The sequence below is a fragment of the Pleurodeles waltl genome, chromosome 1_2, assembly GCF_031143425.1.
Source record: "Pleurodeles waltl isolate 20211129_DDA chromosome 1_2, aPleWal1.hap1.20221129, whole genome shotgun sequence".
NCBI classification, from domain to species: domain Eukaryota; kingdom Metazoa; phylum Chordata; class Amphibia; order Caudata; family Salamandridae; genus Pleurodeles; species Pleurodeles waltl.
In genome coordinates, this window is record NC_090437.1 from 1,169,525,338 (window position 1) to 1,169,545,507 (window position 20,170).

The 20,170-nt window shown below is 44.2% G+C and overlaps 1 protein-coding gene across 1 annotated transcript in view; it reads right to left on the reverse strand.

Moving 5' to 3' along the window:
- Positions 1-20,170, reverse strand: part of GRPEL1 (GrpE like 1, mitochondrial) — a 68,438-nt gene that overhangs the window by 14,182 nt on the left and 34,086 nt on the right. The window contains exon 3 of the mRNA XM_069203236.1: positions 7,130-7,211. Coding sequence (XP_069059337.1) covers positions 7,130-7,211 — 82 coding nt within the window. The remainder of the gene's footprint in view (positions 1-7,129; positions 7,212-20,170) is intronic.

Genomic DNA, 20,170 nt, shown 5'->3' on the forward strand with positions numbered 1-20,170 from the left:
CCATTGGCTACTAACCCCCCAGACCTAAACACGCCCTTAAATTAAGTATTTAAGGGCTTCCCTGAACCCAAGAATTTAGATTCCTGCAACTTACAGAAGAAGAGGACTGCTGAGCTGAAAAACCCTGCAGAGAAGAAGACGACACCAACTGCTTTGGCCCCAGCCCTACCGGCCTGTCTCCCTCCTTCAGAAGAAACCTGCTCCAGCGACGCTTTCCCTGGGACCAGCGACCTCTGAATCCTCAGAGGACTGCCCTGCTTCCAAGAGACCAAGAAACTCCAGAGAACAGCGGCTCTGTTCAACAAAGACTGCAACTTTGTATCCAGAGGAGAAGATTTAAAGACCCCTGCAATCCCCGCAAGAAGCGTGGGACTTGCAACACTGCACCCGGCAACCCCGACTCGACTGGTGGAGAACCAACACCTCAGGGAGGATCCTCTGGCGACTCAGAGACCGTGAGTAACCAAGTTGTCCCCCCTGAGCCCCCACAGCGACGCCTGCAGAGGGAATCCCGAGGCTCCCCCTGACCGAGACTGCCTGACTCTGAAATCCCGACGCCTGGAAAAGACCCTGCACCCGAAGCCCCCAGGACCTGAAGGATCGGAACTCCAGTGCAGGAGTGACCCCCAGGAGGCCCCCTATCCCTTGCCCAGGTGGTGGCTACACCGAGGAGCCCCCCCCTTGCCTGCCTGCACCGCTGAAGAGACCCCTTGGTCTCCCATTGAAATCCATTGGAAACCCGACGCTTGTTTGCACACTGCACCCGGCCGCCCACGCGCTGCTGAGGGTGTACTTTCTGTGTGGACTTGTGTCCCCCCCCGGTGCCCTACAAAACCCCCCTGGTCTGCCCTCCGAAGACGCGGGTACTTACCTGCTGGCAGACTGGAACCGGGGCACCCCCTTCTCTCCATTGAAGCCTATGCGTTTTGGGCACCACTTTGAACTCTGCACCTGACCGGCCCTGAGCTGCTGGTGTGGTAACTTTGGGGTTGCTCTGAACCCCCAACGGTGGGCTACCTTGGACCCCAATTTGAACCCCGTAGGTGGTTTACTTACCTGCAAGAACTAACATTACTTTACCTCCCCCAGGAACTGTGAAAATTGCACTGTGTCCACTTTTAAAACTGCTAAATGTGTTTTATGTAAAAAGTATATATGCTATTGTGATTGTTCAAAGTTCCTAGAGTACTTACCTGCAATACCTTTCAAATGAGATATTACCTGTAGAATTTGAACCTGTGGTTCTTAAAATAAACTAAGAAAATATATTTTTCTATAACAAAAACCTATTGGCCTGGAATTGTCTCTGAGTGTGTGTTCCTCATTTATTGCCTGTGTGTATGTACAACAAATGCTTAACACTACTCCTTTGATAAGCCTACTGCTCGACCACACTACCACAAAATAGAGCATTAGTATTATCTCATTTTGCCACTATCTTACCTCTAAGGGGAACCCTTGGACTCTGTGCATACTATTCCTTACTTTGAAATAGTGCATACAGAGCCAACTTCCTACAAGGGGTGAAAATCCTAAACTCTCGAGGTGGTCCATTTCCCTACAGGGGATGGACTTTACAGTGGAGCATCGCCCAGGGGTTGACCACGCCAATGCCGATGGTCTCTCCAGATACTTCTGCCTTAGTGATGAGAGCTCCCAGGAGGTTGGGTAGCTCTCCCCACTTTCAGCTGGGGGGGGGGGGGGGGGGGGGGGGAGGGGGGGGGGGGCAGATGATAAACCTGACAGCCTTAGGGTGGTCACCCCTAACTTTTTGCTTGCCTCCCTCCACTGTTTGGACACTGTTTTTGCTGGCTTTTAGACTCTGCACACTTTATCACTGCTAACCAGTGCTAAAGTGCATATGCTCTCTCCCTTTAAACATGGTAACATTGGATCATACCCGATTGGTCTATTTAATTTACTTATAAGTCCCTAGTAATGTGCACTATATGTGCCTAGGGCCTGTAGATTAAATGCTGCTAGTGGGCCTGCAGCACTGGTTGTGCCACCCACTTAAGTAGCCCCTTTACCTTGTCTCAGGCCTGCCATTGCAAGGCCTGTGTGTGCAGTTTCACTGTCACCTCGGCTTGGCATTTAAAAGTACTTGCCAAGCCTAAACCTCCCCTTTCTCCACATATAAGTCACCTCTAATGTGTGCCCTAGGTAACCCCTAGAGCAGGGTGCTGTGTGGGTGAAAGGCAGGACATGTACCTGTGTAGTTTACATGTCCTGGTAGTGTAAAACTCCTAAATTCGTTTTTGCACTACTGTGAGGCCTGCTTCCTTCATAGGCTAACATTGGGGCTGTCATCATACAGTATTGAAGTGGTAGCTGCTGATCTGAAAGGAGTAGGAAGGTCATATTTAGTATGGCCAGAATGGTAATACCAAATCCTGCTGACTGGTGAAGTTGGATTTAATATTACTATTCTAGAAATGCCACTTTTAGAAAGTGAGCATTTCTTTGCACTTAAAATCTTTCTGTGCCTTACAATCCACGTCTGGCTGGGCTTGGTTGACAGCTCCTTGGCATTCACTCAGAGACACCCCAAACACAGGGTACTCTGCCTCACTTGCATACATCTGCATTTTGAATGGGTCTTCCTGGGCTGGGAGGGTGGAGGGCCTGCTCTCACACAAAGGACTGCCACACCCCCTACTGGGACCCTGGCAGACAGGATTGAACTGAAAGGGGACCTGGTGCACTTCTTAGCCACTCTTTGAAGTCTCCCCCACTTCAAAGGCACATTTGGGTATAAAACAGGGCCTCTGCCCTACCTCATCAGACACTTGCTGGAGAAGAAACCTGAACCAGAACCTGCATCCTGCCAAAAAGAACTGCCTGGCTGCCTAAAGGACTCACCTGACTGCTTTCTACAAAGGACTGCTGCCTTGCTGTTGCCCTGCTGCCTTGCTGAACTCTTGCCTTGCTTCTGAAGTGCTCTCCAAGGGCTTGGATACAGTTTGCCTCCTGTTCCCTGAAGTCTCAGGACCAAAAAGACTTCTCTTTTTCTTTTGGACGTCTTGTGCGCCGAAAAATTTGACGCACAGCTTGCTTCGCTGTGAAAAATTCACCGCACGCCGATCTGGAAAGATGCCGCTCGACGCGACGCCTGCGGTGCGACCGGAACTTCGACGCACGGCCTCGCCTGGACAAACACCGCCCGACTCCAGAAAGGAAATCGACGCGACGCCTGCCGTGAGGGAGAAAATTCCACGCACAGCCCACCAGAATGACGTGCAGCCGGAAAACAAGCCTAGGATTCCACGCACAGACCCCGGGACATCTGGTAATCCTGCGAACCACGGAAAGAGACTGTCCGCGCGCCGGAAAATGAGGGCCGACTTCCCTGCGTAAAAAATACTGACGCAAGTCCGTGTGTGCTGGGGAGAAATCGACGCACTCACCATTTTTCTACGTATCTCTTCTTCTGCGGCCCTTTGCAGAGATTTTCCACTTTAAACCAGGTACTTTGTGCTTGAAAGAGACTTTGTTTGCTTTTTAAAGACTTAAGACACTTTATACCACTTTTCAGTGATATCTCTACAATTTCACATTGCATCTTTATTCGTTTTGACCTGCAATTATCCAGAAAAATATTATATATTTTTCTTAACACTGTGTGGTGTATTTTTGTGGTGCTATATTGTGTTATTGTATGATTTATTGCACAAATCCTTTACACATTGCCTTCTAAGTTAAGCCTGACTGCTCGTGCCAAGCTACCAGAGGGTGGGCACAGGATAATTTTGGATTGTGTGTGACTTACCCTGACTAGAGTGAGGGTTCTTGCTTGGACCGAGGGTAACCTGACTGCCAACCAAAAACACAATTTCTGACAAAAGTGATGGTGGAAATATATTTGCAAGTCCTTCAGAGGGTCAATTTTATTACAGGAACACCAGTAAACAAAGGTGTGCCATCTGCCAGAAGAGAAAAATGTAGTTGATGGTTGACGAGCTGATAAAATAACATCAACCACTTCTGATGGAAGACAAAAGACACTCAGATGGCTCCACTCAATATCCAGCATGAAGGAAGAGAGTATGTAGATTGGGGAGTAGAAGCTGCACATCTGATTGGGTGAAGAGATCCATTCTGAGTGGAAATCGAAAAGGAGCTCATAGGGAGAGGTGTAGCAGGTCTGTGCACCACACTCTTCTCAGCCAATCTGGGGCATTAGGAAGGCATGGGCTCTGTCTTGGTGAATATTCCTCAGAACACGATGAATCAACAGTATGGGAGAAAAAGCGCAACGAAGTGGAAACTTCCACAATTCAAATGCGTCTCCCAAGGCCCTCTGTGACAGATGCTGCAAAGCATAAAACATCAGGCAGTGGGTGTTCTTTCGTGTGGCAAAATGGTCCACCTTAAGTATGCCTCACCTAGCGAAGAGTTTGTGAAATACCTCCGGATGGGGATGCCATTCATGATCCACGAGACGCTGTCAGCTGAGGCCGTCAGCTCTTAGAATGAGCGAACCAGCTAGGTGGTTGCCAACCATGCACATCCCTTGTTTATGCAACCATGAGCACAGTCTCAGAAGTTTTTGAGATAGCAGATGAAATCACACAGCTACTGATTCCATGATGTTTCACATTGCTGTATTATGGCCAGTTTAAATGTCAAGCACCTGACAGTGAATAAACATGAGAACGGCTAACTGCCCATAGCTCTAGAAAATTGAAATGTAAATGTCGCTCCTGTAGAGGCCAGAGGCCTCTGATCTCCAGAAACCCCAGTTGTGTGTTCCCCAAAGTAGAAGTGTCTGCCACAATCATGGCCTCTGCTGGCACTGACAAAATGAGATTCCCTGCAAGAGTGTTTCCCACCAGGCTAAATTTGCTAAGCAGTCCTTGGCGATGCAATGTGCCAATGTTGCAAGAGTGACCAAGAGAATGCAGGAGGCCAAGAGACCAAGCAGGCACAGAACCATCAGGACTGGAATACAAGCACTCAGTTGAAATACCAGAATCATGTCTTACTGTCTTGAATCTTCAGTGGAGGAAATGCGCGGAGTATGGCAGTATCCAATACTGGCCCTATGAACAACAGGTGCTGCTTCAGGTGAGACTGGAGTACATTGAAACTCCAAGTTAAACAACAACAGAGATGATGTTCTTTGCAGGTGGTGTGACACCATGTGGTGCAAATCAGCTTTTACAGCCAGTCATCCAGCTCACAAAACAATGTCCGACCTTCTGAGATAAGCTGCCATCATCAGCATCACCTTGGTGACGACTTGTGGAGCCAAATGCGAGGCCAAATGGAAGAACTACAAACTGATAGTGAGCGCTGAGCACCATGAATCACAGAAACTTCTCCCAGGGCTGGGATGTGAAAGAAGGTAGAGCTATGATCCAGTCTTCACCCTATGAAAAAAAGCACATGCCCCCCACGCTCGTCCCCAGAAAATGTCTTGTTGCAAGACACAATGACGTTAGTAAAGTTTTCCAGAAGAATTATTACTAAGTTGGATTACACAGCAACAATGCATTGGTGTAAGGAACCAAATGACAATTGGCTGTGGTCATTCTGAATCCTGGCACTTTTACGACAGACATTACAAGCATAAAGAATTCTACACATGGCTGTATAAATTAGAAACATTTGAAGCATAGGATATACCAGTCTTACCAACCCTGGTGATGATATGGGGTAGGCTTCTTCTCAGATTCATAGAAAACCGGTTCACACCCAGGAATGCTAAAGGGGCTTTTCAGGGCACTACTGATCGTTACAGCTGGCAAGCCAACTGTGTTTTAAGCTACTGCAGAAACAGAAGGGTAAAGGATGAATAAAAACACTGCAGTCGGGAGAGTGTGGGTGTGCCACTTAGTCTCACAACTGAGCTTACTTGTACCAGTAGATTTCTTGGACTGCCCTTCTTCAGTCTCTGGTAAGAGATATAGAGGACTTCAAGGTGGACAGTCCCCACCGCTGAACTACTTGAGCCCGATGGTAGCTTCCATGCCAGCAACAGCACCACAGGCCAGCAGAAGGTTAGCAGGGGCCTTTAGGCTTGTTCCTAACTCTGCATAAACTAAACTTCAACGTGGGAGAAAAACTTTTGTGAAAAGGAGGGGACTCAAGAGCAACGCCATAGTAAAACTTTAGCTAAAGAACTAATGGGAGAAAAAGTCTAGTGCTGTCAAGTTAAAACAATATTTCCGACACAATCTCATTTTTCTGTGGGCATCTTATCACTATTTTTATGTAGCCCGTTTTACTACAGGAACTGTGGCAGTGCCATGCTTGGACCGAAACAGAGATGACCTAGAAAAGGGTAATATCTTGTGACCATTTCTGGCTCCAAGAGATTCCCACGGTGAATCCAGGTTTTATGCCTTTAATGCAACTTACAGGTGGATCCGATATTAAGCTACATGGTCATCGTAGGCCATTCTTCAGTTTGGGGGAGGGTCTCCAGGAGGCCAGCAGGTGACGCCTGAAGGGTATTAGTTTTCTCTAAAGCAAGAGATGGATGGAAGAAACAAGATGACTCGAAATGGAGCCTGAGTAATATAGAGCTCAGCTTAACCAGTTCTCTAAGAGTTCTGAAGGTCTGGCAGTGGGCAGCCGCAAAAAGGGGTAAAGCTTGGCACTGGCATTCTTAAAAGGCTAAGGCTCGGGCCAGAAGCTATGGAACTGCCCAAGCAGTGTGTGGGTAGTCATGACATCAAAGAGGGCACTGTGGTGCCTGGTACAATAACGACGCCCTCTGTGTGTACTAAGAAAATACCTTCCATCTTGTTAAGCAAAGGGAATGAACAGAGATATTGAATCTGGCAAAAATGCTGTGGGGACCGGTTCTTTGCAGTGGTAGGATGTCTGCTCTCGTGCTGTGACATTACTCTTTTTATGTGGATTAAAAAAATATGCACTGGCGTCTCTTCCTTGGCAGTTTATGGAGAAAAGAGAATAGTCACAGGGATGCATAAATTGAATCAGTATTGATTTGATTTTTAGTGCTTTCATTTTTGTGCCGCGTTTTCATGACAAAAGCCTCAATGCACATCATGAGCACGAACATTTTGCATTACCTGTGCAGCAAGGCTCTTTCGTTGAAACGGGTCTCCCTCACAGGTAAGACGTCTGAGATTATCAAGTACAAGCTGACATCACTCACCGTATATCTTGGCCTCGTCTATTAACTTTTGACTCCTCTGCCTTAGGTTCTCTGTATCTGCAAGGGCTCGTTTATATTTGTCCTGCAGGGATTAGAAGAGAAGTCATGTACCTCAGTATTTAGTTAGCCAAACAAGGTTTTAACCGCTCAGAGAAAAAACGAATCGGGGTCAGAATGGTTTACATTACTACAAGGTAATGTTGTGAAGGTTTTAATGCTGCCTGGTAAATGTATACACGTTCCTAGAGATCACAGAAAACCTGTCCACGGGCAATTATGTCACAATTTGAGCAAATAGAGCTGTGATCTAGTCCAGTGGTTCCCAACCTTTTGACTTCTGTGGACCCCCACTTTATCATTAATTGAACCCAGGGACCCCCACTGAATCATTACTGGAAGTTTGGGACCTAATTTGTCAATATTTATTAATATGTTTCAATTTTCTTAGCAGTCGCAGACCCCCTGAGAAGGCTTTGCGGACCCCCAGGGGTCCCAGGACTCCAGGTTGGGAACCACTGATCTAGCCAGAAAGATGCATTTCTTATTCACTTTATTCATATTTTATTTAGCGCAAGGAACTTAGCACCAAATAAACAGGAGAGTCCTATAGCAACATTTCGAGCAAAATATTGACTATGTACAAGAATCCAGTTAAAAAAAAACTCACCCAGTTGTTGTCTAGCAAGGACTGGAAAGCTAGGGGACTGAAAGCTGTTAAAGGGGCATTCAGTGAGAAAAAAAACCAATTACCTAGTCTGAATCACAAAGTACCAACAAACAATAAGCTTTGCGCTGTGCTATATTAGGGCATTTAAATACAGCTCCATACTCCACAGTGAGGCACTAACGTGCTCCATCGGCTGGATAGGCATATATGGTTAGGAGGCTGTTTTATTTGTTGCTGTGCAGCTATGCAGGAATTGTACTGGTGCCATTTGTGAGTGATCAGAGAGGTGCTCCTATCCGGTCTTGGGACGCAGTACTTAGTGTGATTGAGGAAAGCCGCATGAGAGACCAACATTGAAAAAGTGTAATTTTCTAGCAGTTATGGTTTACTTTGCAGATCCAAAGTGTCCTTTACTTATTCATTTGCAATTTCCAGTACATGCTGACGTGGCTGTAAGGGTGATTATGAAGGTTCGTGTAGACATGTGAAGGGAGGAAACAAGCACATGTGGAAGGAGTTGGACAAAAGAAGAGATTTGCAAAAATAGACTGTGTTAAACTCATTCTTTGTGCGATTATGAGATGGTCAGGACTGATAGAGGACAATATTGTGGTCAGACCTGCAAGGATGGACTTTATTAGGGTCCTCTAAGTTGCAAGGTATGTGGTCAGGCATAGGTTGCTTATCCCAAATGTGGTATTCAGTGGTTAATTCATTGGTTTGCTCTAGCGTTTATTAAACTGCAGCGTGCCTGATAGTCTTGGAAAGCTGTGGGAATTCTTTCAGGGCTACTAGGTTGTAATGGTGCTACAAAACATGTAGTGAGTGCAGTCAGATACGTATCCTCCAGTACAGGTGATTCCTTTACTACACTTACATTATCTGGTTTGCAGAGTTATAGTCAATAGTTTGGTAGTGTGTGACTGGTGTCCTAACTGGATTTGCATTGCAGCATGCTCCACTGTTTGATGAGATCTGGGTTATGAGATGTATTGTGACATAATTCACCAGATTTGCTCAGCTGGCCATTTTTATGAGGCAAGTAGAAATGAGACCACTAAGCTGGGTAATATTAATGTTATAATCATTTCTTCCATTGTGCGAGTTTCCTTATTACCCACCTGAATTTTGATCATTCAGAGTAAAAACAGTTCTCGATGAACTAAACCATTAAAAGATCGCAAAATAAACGATGGGTGGAGAAGTTAACCCATTCCAGTCACAAGTCAAATGTGCTTTATAAGAAACAGAAAAATCCGGGATTGGGCACACATTTGTGTGGGGCACAGTTGCATGCACTTATCAATTGTGGCCAAATCATACCAACTCTCATTTATTCACATAAACGAAAAAACTGGTGTGTTGTCACCAGAGCTACTGTGCACAGAACAGAACAAAAAAAAACAAAAAAAACAACAACTGTGCATCAAAATACAGAACAACAGTATCATGACTTAAAAAGAGAAATCAAATAAGTCAACTCAAAAGATACGTTTTGATCAACCATAGCTGATTTAGTTAATATGTTTTTCTAGAAACTGGGTCTCTAGTTGGCAGAGGTATGCATCTTGTCCAAGTAGGGACCACAACCCTAGACAGGGTAAGTAAGTTACACTCCTTAAATTAACCTGTATTCACCCTCTGGATGCTTGGCACAGAGCAGTCGGGCTAGACTCAAGAAGCAATGTGCAACATGCTTTAAATACAGCAACTCAATGAAAACACCACAAAAAGATTCCACACCGGTTATATCTCGGAACCATGGGTGCCTAAACCACCCGTGGCTCAACAACGAGGTCGGAACAACGACCTCGTTCTAACCACAAATGCCTTTACCACAAATGCGTTTACAATGATTTTACCGTTGTATACGCATTCCTGGTAAAGGCATTAGCAATCAGCATGCACGACGCAGCATGCTTCCACCCCAGCCCCCCACCCCTTAAACCTAAACCTGGACCCCCCCCAAACCCTAATCACCCCCAGCCCCCCACCCCAAAAACAAAAAATATCTGAGTCCCCGCCCCTAAAACCTAAACCCTGCCCCCCAAAAACCCTAATCACCCCCTGCCCCCCCCAGAAACAGCCCCAGTCCCAGCCCAACGTACCTCCTCCTTCACCGCGTCCCCTCCGACTCCCTTCTGTACCTTAACCATGCATAAACGTTGTTCAGACATGCGTGGTTAAGGTACCAAAACTAGGAAGTCGTGGAAAATTAAAGAGCTGTTTTGCTTTCGTTTTTCGCAACCTCGGGGTTCTGGACTCGTTCTTCCGGGTGTTTCCCCTCCATACCAGTTTAGAAAAATAAGAGAATATTTATCTGAGTAACCAGACAAAAATGACAAAAATCCAATCAGTAGAAGTCCCGATATGAATTTGTAAAGATTAAGTGGGAAATAGTGCTTAGAAGAAGTCACTCGCGGTCAAAAGGTTACTTGGGGTCGTGAGGGACCGGTGCAAATTCAAAATCCAGGCCAACTGCAATGGAGGACAAGCCGGCTACAGGACCCATACAGGGTCTACTGAAACAGTACCTTTGATGGGGGAAAGCGTTGATGTCGAGGGCAATATGCGTCTGTATTTTCCATGAAGTCAGGTCACTGTGTTGTCGTCCGTTGAAATGAATGCCATGGGTCGCCGTTGAACTGCAGAGCGTTGTCGTCAAGCTGCGCACAGTGCAGTCGTCATGCAGGCTGTAAATCCGCTGTTGTCAGGCAGCCTCTGCAAAAGAGCAATGCAGCGGAATTCTACACGCACTCGAGGCGATGCACTGATTTTTGCAGGTATCAGCTGCAGAACCCACTTTTGAGGCCCGGAACTGGAGAGGGCCACCTGGGGCAAGGGTAGGACGCACAGAAGGCAGAGTCCAGCAGCACCAGGAGAGTTGCATGCAGTCTCTGATGTCCTTGAGACTGCAGAAGAACAGGAGGCACGCCAGCAAGGCCTTGGAAATACTCTACGTCAGCAAGATGGGTCCAGTCCTTGTCCTCAGAAGGCATATATCAGCAAGGAGCAGGACAGCCTAGCAATGCAGAGAAGCAGTTCCTTGGGACAGTCGGTCCAGGCAGATTGGCAATCCTTACAGCAAGGCAGTCTTCACTCCTGCAGAGTTCTTCCCAAGTCCAGTAGTGTTCTGATTTCAAGGGGTCAGAACCCCAGTATTTATCCCTCACTTCAAAGGGACTTTTGGGTATAACTTCAAAGGAACTCTCTGAAGTGCACAGGTCCCACTTTCATTCCAACCCTGGTTCCAAACTATCAGCTGGGGTTAATCAGCCCTTTGTGTGTGGCTCAGGCCAATACCCACTGAAGTGTGAGCCCTTCCCATCCTCCCTGCCCAGCAAGACCCATCAGTATGCAGATGAATGCAGATGCAGTTGAGTGTCTAGGGGAATGCACAAATGTAACTGCCGCCCATACCAGACGTGTATCGGAGACAAGCTGTCAGACACACAGAGCAGTGAGAGCAGAGAAATGCCCACTTTCTAAAAGCGGCATTTCTAAGATAGTAATAATAAATCCGACTTTAACAGTAGAGAGGATTTATCATTACCATTCCAATGATATGAAACATGGTGCAGCTACTCCTTTCTGATCAGGAATTGAAGCTTAAAGTATATTAAGGAATTCCCAATGCTGACCTACGAGAGGAGCAGGCCTCACAGTAATGAAAAACGACTTTGGGAGTTTTTCATTACCAGGACATGTAAAACTTGAAAGTACATGTCCTGCCTTTTATTTACATGGCTCCCTGCCCTATGGCTACTTAGAACCTACCTAAGGGGTGACATGTAAGAAAAAGGGGAGTTTAAGGTTTGGCAAAAGGTTTTAAATGCCAAGTCGAAGTGGCAGTAAACTGCACACACAGATACTGCTGTGGCAGGCCTAAGACAGGTTTGAAAGGCTACTTCTTTGTGTGGTACAATCAGTGCTGCACGCCCACTAATACCATTTAATTTACAGGCCCTGGGTATGTGGTATACCACTTTACAATAGACTTACAAGTAAACTAAATATGCCAATTGTGGATACTCTAATGTTACCATGTTTAGTGGAGAAGCACATGCACTTTAGGAGTTGTAAAGTGCTCACAGTCCGAAGACCAACAAAAAGATGCATCAATAAAGAAGAGATGACAGGCAAAAAAGTCTGGGGTGAAACCAAACTGAGGATGCCAGGTCAAACAATGCTGCTGGCAGAAGTAATCACAGGAAACATACAGCCTTCCATGCAATCTCACCCTATACTTAAACTGGGTTTAACAAAAAAAGCAATTCTACAGATTGTAGTCTGGGGGACATAAAATCCAGCCTTATTTTATTGTATCCCATCAAACTAAAATCTTAAGTACACAAAGATGTTGTTTTGGTTTTTGAAACTACAACTTTTCACCAAACTAGAGTTTTAAGACCTGCATTCTTTAGGGAAAAAAACACTTAGCCCCAAAATCATTGTCAGCACCCAGTAAAAACAAATCTGTAATCAACTTAGAATTGTGTGGCAACTGGCAGAAAACATGTACAGCTTAGCATCAATTATGTACAGTGCTACAGTGCTCCGATTAGGTTGATGATAAATCAGCTCCTTTTCACAGTAAGTTTTCATCCTTAAAGGCAAACCGAAAAATAAAATGTAAGTTATTCCAATTGGATTGATGATAAATCAGCTCCTATACATAGTTAGTTTTCATCCTTAAAGGCAAATAGAAAAATAAAATATAAGTTATTTCCTTCTACATTAAAGCACCGTTTACCACTGGGTTAGATGTCAGGACCGATGCAGCTATATTCAGATATTGATGGAAGGTTGCAGAATGAGCCTGCTCACCCAAATTCCACCCCCACTGCTGACACAGAAGATCTACTTTTCAGTTAACAACAAATTGATGACTTCTAAGTTCTTCAGAAGGTCCGACAACCAGAATCTGTTGAGCTAGTGGGACTATTGAAAAGTAAGACATATCCTTCTTGCTTCTCTGGAACTTGGAGCAACGTGGGCGTTATAGGTTTTAGGGGAGTGAGACATCCGTTCCAACCTCGCCCCTGGTTGAGCAAAACCACAACTTTTAAAGGGAACTGATTTTTAATATCTAAAAGGCAAACGAGCATCTTTATTTTCAACTTAGTCTTGAAAAGATCTATTAACCTACTAACCAAACATGGCGAATTAACCAATTGTGTCACAATCATTCCCGTCAGAAAGAGCATAAATTAACCTTATCAGTATCTTTAGCGGTCTATTCATGCCTGTATCCAGTTCTGTGGAAGAAATGAATATGCTGCACTCCTATTATCCAATGCCAGCAGGTACACTTCTGCTGTTATGCTGTCGGGTAGAAGTTTGCACACTCTTAGCAGCGGACATTCAACAGAAGATTTATTATTTACCACTTCCACAAGAACCTTTCAGGCCAAGACAATACAAGTCAGAAACACAATTAAGGCAATGAAATACAAAAACTGGTATAAACCAGGATTGTAAATAAATACTAAAAATGTCATGCAAATATCAAACGGGTCTCATGCAGCATCATAAATTGAAGTACAGTGTCTTTCAGAAACAATACGAGTCCTCAGTCAACAAAGTACACCAGCAATTTGCCATTTGAGCATTCATTTTGTCCATTCAGTATAATTGTACTCATTAGTAATAATAATGGATGAGGCAGCTAAAAATTATATTTTTCACACTCAGGCAGACTAAAATCTGATATAGAATGCACAGGTATCCCCTGCACCCTGAATAGTTAACAAAGATGAGAAAAACTATACTTTGCAATGCCTTAGTGATCTACAGTTCTTACAATCGTGCAACAGCACCAGAATCTAGTCAGTGTCATGATCAAAGTTAAGTCTTACAATACATAAACACAATTCAATGAAGCAACTTAAAACCTAATATCAACGAAAATTAAAAACTAATCTTATTGGACTTTAAGTTCAAAAGTGAACAGAAAATCATATGAGAATGCCACATTTAGTGAAAGTTTCCCTTACAGTGCTTAGGCCAGACATTATGTGGTTATTCTTGCTGCCATACTGAAAATAAATAAGCAAGGAAATTGAGTTATTTAATATATAAAGCATTAAAGTTGTGGGTTTGATGGTACAAAACACCCACTCTTCTTTGTCCCCCAAAACAGATTAAGAAAAGGTTTAGGAACCGGTCATCACCTCTAGCAGTTGAGTATTCATATTAAAAGAACCTGCCTTTCGCAGACAACACTAAGATTTATTTAATAAGCAGAGTTTCTACAGCATTCCCTGCAATATCAATATCAAATATTCAATGTTATTAATATTATTATTAATATCACTGCTCAGCATGTATTTTTACTCCTACTCATCCAAACGTTTCTCCCGACAGCCACTGGTAGATGTTACTGGGCGGAAGATCGTAAATAGAATTTGGGGACCTAGTTCCACTGGAACATAAAGTTGAGCTCCACACATCAGACGTTAAGCATAGGAAACACCTGAAATCAGGGGGCCGTAAGAGGTGTGGGTGGAGAGTCCAGACCTTAGTAGCCATGCCTCGTTTTACAGTCAGCCGTCCCAAAATAAAATGTTTCCATGTTGACAGACAGACCTACGCTGAAGGGCAGTGGCGTCACCAGTTGTAAGAAGGTCAGATAGATTCAAGGTAAGGGGTTTGAATAAGGTAGTAGGGGGTCAACAAACATCTCATCCCAAACATCTCTTAAGTTCAGTTAGCTGTCATTTCCTCCATACCATCGATGTGTGCGTGGAGCACAGGTCAAGGTAGCATAAGTACCAACAACTCCTGTACACTCTCCCTCTCAAATCTCATCAGTACATGCACTGAGTGTCTACAACTTTGAGCCAAAACCCAGCTAGAGGAAAGAGAGGATTACTTCCAGAAACACTATTTTAAAAGCTTACTTTGGTGGCATATTGATGAAGTGGAAGTCTTTTTAGCGTATAAGGCTCCAGTCATCTTGTCCATGCAACAGAACATGACTGGTTCCTGCATGCTTATGATGACACCAACTTCCTGGTACTTCTCAATGTTTGAAAACAGTGGGCGCATATTGGTGGAGAGGTAAGATTTTTTTGTTTTTTAAATCATAACACGATTTATATATCACTTACTATCCTGATGAGGTGTTGAAGCTCCTTATAGCGAGCAGCAGGCTACTCTGGAACCAAGGTTATTCATTAATCTAGTTTTTATTGATTACTGTTGTTTATTGGGATTTAGCCGTAATCATTAGCAGGGGTTCAAATCGTTGGTAAACTGAACAGATTGGCTAAAGGAGATTAGGTTTTGTTCGGTTGCACGGATCTAGTTTGAAAGAAGGGGAAATTGTAGTCTATGAACTTGTATGTAGGCAATCTGAAGAAATACAATACCAGATTATGAGAGACAGGGAGTATGCTATACTCAAAAAAGGAGGTATACAGAGAATGGAGGTACGGTGGGGTTCATTCAAAAGAAAGAAGAGTGAATAATTCAAAGTTTTAATTAGGGTCAGGTGATCATACAGGTATCTAGAGTACAGTGGGGGAGTTTTTATTTTGGGATAGCATGCAATTTGAAGATAGGGAACTGTAGAAAGAAAACAACATTAATTACATGTGCTCTATTACAGGACATGTGGTGTGGCATGAGGGTGCACTAAATGTATCCCCCCCACCACGGAGTGGACAGAGTGCTAATGTACCCAGCTTGGGTTTAAGACATATGGCGGTGGAGGAAGCATATCATGTTTTTTGATATCGTATAGTTGACCAAACCTTTTTATATGGCAGTGAAAGTGTGGTCTCATTGCCCCCTGAGGCAAAGGTCCGTTATGAGAAAACTAAGAATGCTGTGCTCACATCATGTGCGTTGCTGGAGTCGGTGTGTGGTGTGCCGTATCAAGTATAGTACTAGTACCGTGTATAGCTACTGAAACCAGTGCAATCCATTTTTGATGCCCCTGCTTTACAATGGCACAAGATGCGGCAGAGGGACCGTCTCCTAGACAGTGGAAGTGTACTGCCTGCATTCCTGTAGCAGGACAGCGAAGATACAAGTAGTAAAAGTAGTGAGGAGGATGGAGAAAAGCTATTTTTTGCAATTCATAAAAGTCTGTTTACAAGGGCTGCTGAGAAGTTCTCCTTGAGCACTGCTATTTGGTAGAAAGTAGCAGTGAAGGGTGAGATTACACATTTTGTAAGGAAGTTTCTAGGTGAGGCCTCCCCTTTTTGGGGATACACGCAGCACTGTGTATTTGGACCTGGATCGTGTACTCGCTTTATCCATGTCTGTGCTTCACATACACCTCACCCCAGTACAGCTGCATGAACTGTACATGTCCGAAGATCCTCCTCTGAACTGTGCATTTAATTCTGCCCCTGTATCTGCCAGGATTAAACAGACCTCTATGTGGTTTGAAAAATTTCAGATTATACTACACGTGCAGACACCACTGTGCATACATATGTAGAGAGTGATACTGTCCCCAAACTGTGCATAATTGCACCAACTTTATTTGTACATACAATGTTCACAATCTTTGTAGCTGCGCTTATGCTGTGCAAACACTCAAAGCCCCTGTATCCGTGCAAGGATGCTGCATGCATTTGCATCCTTTCTATGTGTGGCCGCCATCGGCATACATGGACAACTTCTCTATCAGCGTACCCAGATACATAACTGGAAATTACATAACCTTGCAATCCATGTATCCTACGAGTCAGGGGCACCAAAGAAAATTAATCTGGTCAGTCACACCAGAAAACTGTCAGTTATTCTGCAGTAGTAGTATTGTTAATATTACCGCTGCCATTATGAGGTTTAAGAGACTTTGCAGACTGCTGCAGTATTGATCTAACATTTTTTTTTGTTGCCACTGACACGCATCTCTTTCCATCCTCACCCCCCAATGTCCCCTCTTACCTTTACATGGTCCTTCGTTCCCCTTATATGTTAAAAAGGTATAAAGCGCCACATACACCCAAGGGTCTCTTGGTGCTGTAGAAACAAGGCGTAACATAATAAAAGGACAGAGACAGTGTAATATCTGTCAAAAGCCTGTTTGAAGAGACATGTCTTTAGCACTTCCCTAAAAGGAAGCAGTTCAGGAATAGAGAAAATCTCTGCTGGAAGGACATTCCACTCCTTAGCACCAAGTCCTGAAAATCTATGCCCACCCATTCTGGTTTTCCTAACCCTTGGTATGACCAGAAGGAAGGTCAGTAGAAGCAGAGTGGAGCGTCCTCCCTAAGAACACATCACCATACTGTCTCTTAACAAACCTGGGTACTTCCCCTTTTTCTTAAAAATTAGATAGCAAGCTTTAAATATGATCTGCTGTTTAACTGGGAGCCAGTCTAGGCTCTCTGAATAGAGTGCGGTCTGTGCGCTTCGAGGAATTCTAAAGCTCAGCCTGGCAGCAGCATTCTGGACTAGTTGTAGTCTTTTCAATTTACACTCAGGAAGACCAAGATATATACTGTTAGAACAATCCAGTCTGACACCAATGAAGGATACCATGATAGTCTTCATGGCTTCCGAAGATAAAAAAAAGGTTGAATCTTCCGAATGGTTCTCAGCGTTTGGGGTCAAGGGCAACAAGTTTTTATGTTTACTTTGTCCTTGGGACAAGTAGGCCCAACCCCCTGCAGCACAAACCCTTTGGCTGCCTGTTTACAGAGAGTGGAATTCTCTGCAGTTGATGTAATGTGTTTCCAAAAGATAATGCTGTTCGAACTTGTATTTATGGTTCATTATTTGAAAGCCTTCATTATTAGGGTGAGTGCTGTAAATAAATGTTTTAAGGTCACACTTCACTACTGACGTTGGTTCCAGTACAAAAAAAAAAAAAATGTGTACACACATGTTTGAAAAGTTTAGGCTAAGTATAATGCTCCCAGAATGCTCTCTGATAATATGCAAATGAAATGTCATTTAGTAAAATGTGTTGATGCATGCTAGTATTTCCCAAAAATATTTCTAATGGAAAATCAGTGTAACCATTTTCAACACGATTATGGGAGGCATGAAAATAAACAAACACTGACAAAGCCAACTGATCCAACATATTTTTATAAGTCTTTTAGTTTCATCAATGCGTGTCTTGTTTTGACATGGCTTTTGTAACACTTTATTGTTGTGGGAGCTACCAGGCCCTCAACATTGTAACAAACATTGGCAAAACCCCCCCAAAAAGTTTTTGAACTCTTAAAGCACACGTTGCCACCAGCGGCATAACAAAGCCCCGCAGCCGCCCTCCAGGGGGCCCCTCCAGCACATCACCTGCCCTGGGTGAGTCTGGAGAGGGGGCTCCTCCATGTTCTTTGCAAAGGGGCACCCTCCAGTTTCGTTACGTCACCGATTGCCACTGTAGTTCCTGACACTGAACAAAACTACTTTGTGTGGCAATATGCTCCTTGTGGAAGAGCAGAATGCGATCACTCACAGTAAAGCCAGCCGAAAGAGAGAGAAATAGAAGTTTAATAAAAACAAAATGTCTTTGTTAACACCAGACCTAATTAGGGACCAAGACCCACATGTAGGTAGCTTTTTGCATGTCGCAAACAGCGACTTTCGCTGTTTGCGACATGCAAAAAGCACATTGCGATGCACAAACCCAGTTTTGCGATTCAGTAACCTGGTTACCGAATCACAAAACGGGTTTGCGACTCGCAATTAGTAAGGGGTGTTCCCTTCCTAATTGCAACTCGCAGTGCAATGTAGGATTGTTTTGTGACCGCGAACGCGGGCGCAAACCAATCGCAGTTTGCACCCATTTCAAATGGGTGCTAACACTTTCGCAAAAGGGAAGGGATCCCCATGGGACCCCTTCCCCATTGTGAATGTCACTGTAAACATTTTTTCAGAGCAGGCAGTGGTCCTGGTCCTGCGGACCACTGCCTGCTCTGAAAAAATGAAACGAAAACGTTTCTTTTTTCGTTTTCTGTTATGCATCTTGTTTTCCTTTAAGGAAAACGGGCTGCATTACAAAAACAAACAAAAAAAACTGCTTTATTGAAAAGCAGTCACAGACATGGTGGCCTGCTGTCTCCAGCAGGCCACCATTCGCGAGGGGGGTCGCAAATTGCGACCCACCTCATGATTATTCATGAGGTGGGCATTTGCAAAGCCCTTGCGAATCACAGATGGTGTCAAGGACACGATCCTACATTTGGATTTGCGACTCGCAATTTGCACGTCACAAATCTGAACCTACCTACATGTGGCCCCAAATTCTTCAAGAAAGTCACAAAAGTGCACCCATGGTATATGTCGTACCCCTTTAAAATATTTGTGAACTGTATTTTAGCATGGGTAAATACGATGTGTAGATTTGCTCATGTGAAAATCTATTGAGCATTTGCAAGTTCATTTTCCCTCCAGCCACTTTCTTCCCAACCCTGGAAGAAGTTCTAATTCTGCCATTGTCAGGAGTAAATGTCCAACCTTTCTTATTATGGAAAAATATTAGAGAGAAGCTGGTAAAAATCTTTAAAACATGCAGGTTAGTAGGTTTGCAGACTCAAAGGCATTCCAGCCCTGAAACTATTGCTTACTGCTTCCTCCAGCCCCAGTATGCAGATCTGCAGAAAGGTGGCAAAATAAGGAAATTGCTACAGTAGGGATTGAAACTCCAAGTATTCAAGCCCTACTATGGTAGTAGCCCTGGCATAATCAGAGAGGCTATTAATTGCTGCCATAATTTGTCGCCACACTACATGGCACCAAAGGGACAAGTAGATCTTTTTACAGGACAAGTAGATTTGAGAAGCAACCTGTCCCCTGGACAAGTAGATATTTTAATAAATTCCACACCCCTGCAGCATGAAACAGATTTAGAGACAACCACACTAATTAGTGGCTTAAGAGATAGGGACTGATCAATGATAACTCTCAGACTTTAAGCCACTGGTTTTAGGGAAGGCAGCGCACCCCTAACATGCGGCCAAAAGGATCTAGTCCACGAGGAGGGTGTATGATACAATATCACAATTTCAGCCTCTTCTGCATGCAGCTTTAAATAATTTTGTCTCCTTCAACAACCGATGAGACACATTGTGCTCCTAAAGTGATCTTGTGTGGATTCTGGAGTGTCAGGGCAAAGTAGGATCTGGCACTCAGCATAATTTAGGATCTGATGGCCAATCCTGGTTAGCTCCTTCATAAGTGGCAGAATATAGTTTTTCAAAGGATGAGGGGAGGGCAGATCCTGGTGGGATCCACACTCAATCCCTAATTCTGGTGCCCTAAAATGAGGAATTTGCACTGCCTGGGTTCTGCTCTACAAAAAAAAAAAAAAAAGAAAAAAAAAGAAGGTTAACCATTTGTGGGTATTGTCCCTAAAGTCTGCAATCCACAGTCAATCCAATAAAATCTTGTGATCCCCCATGTCA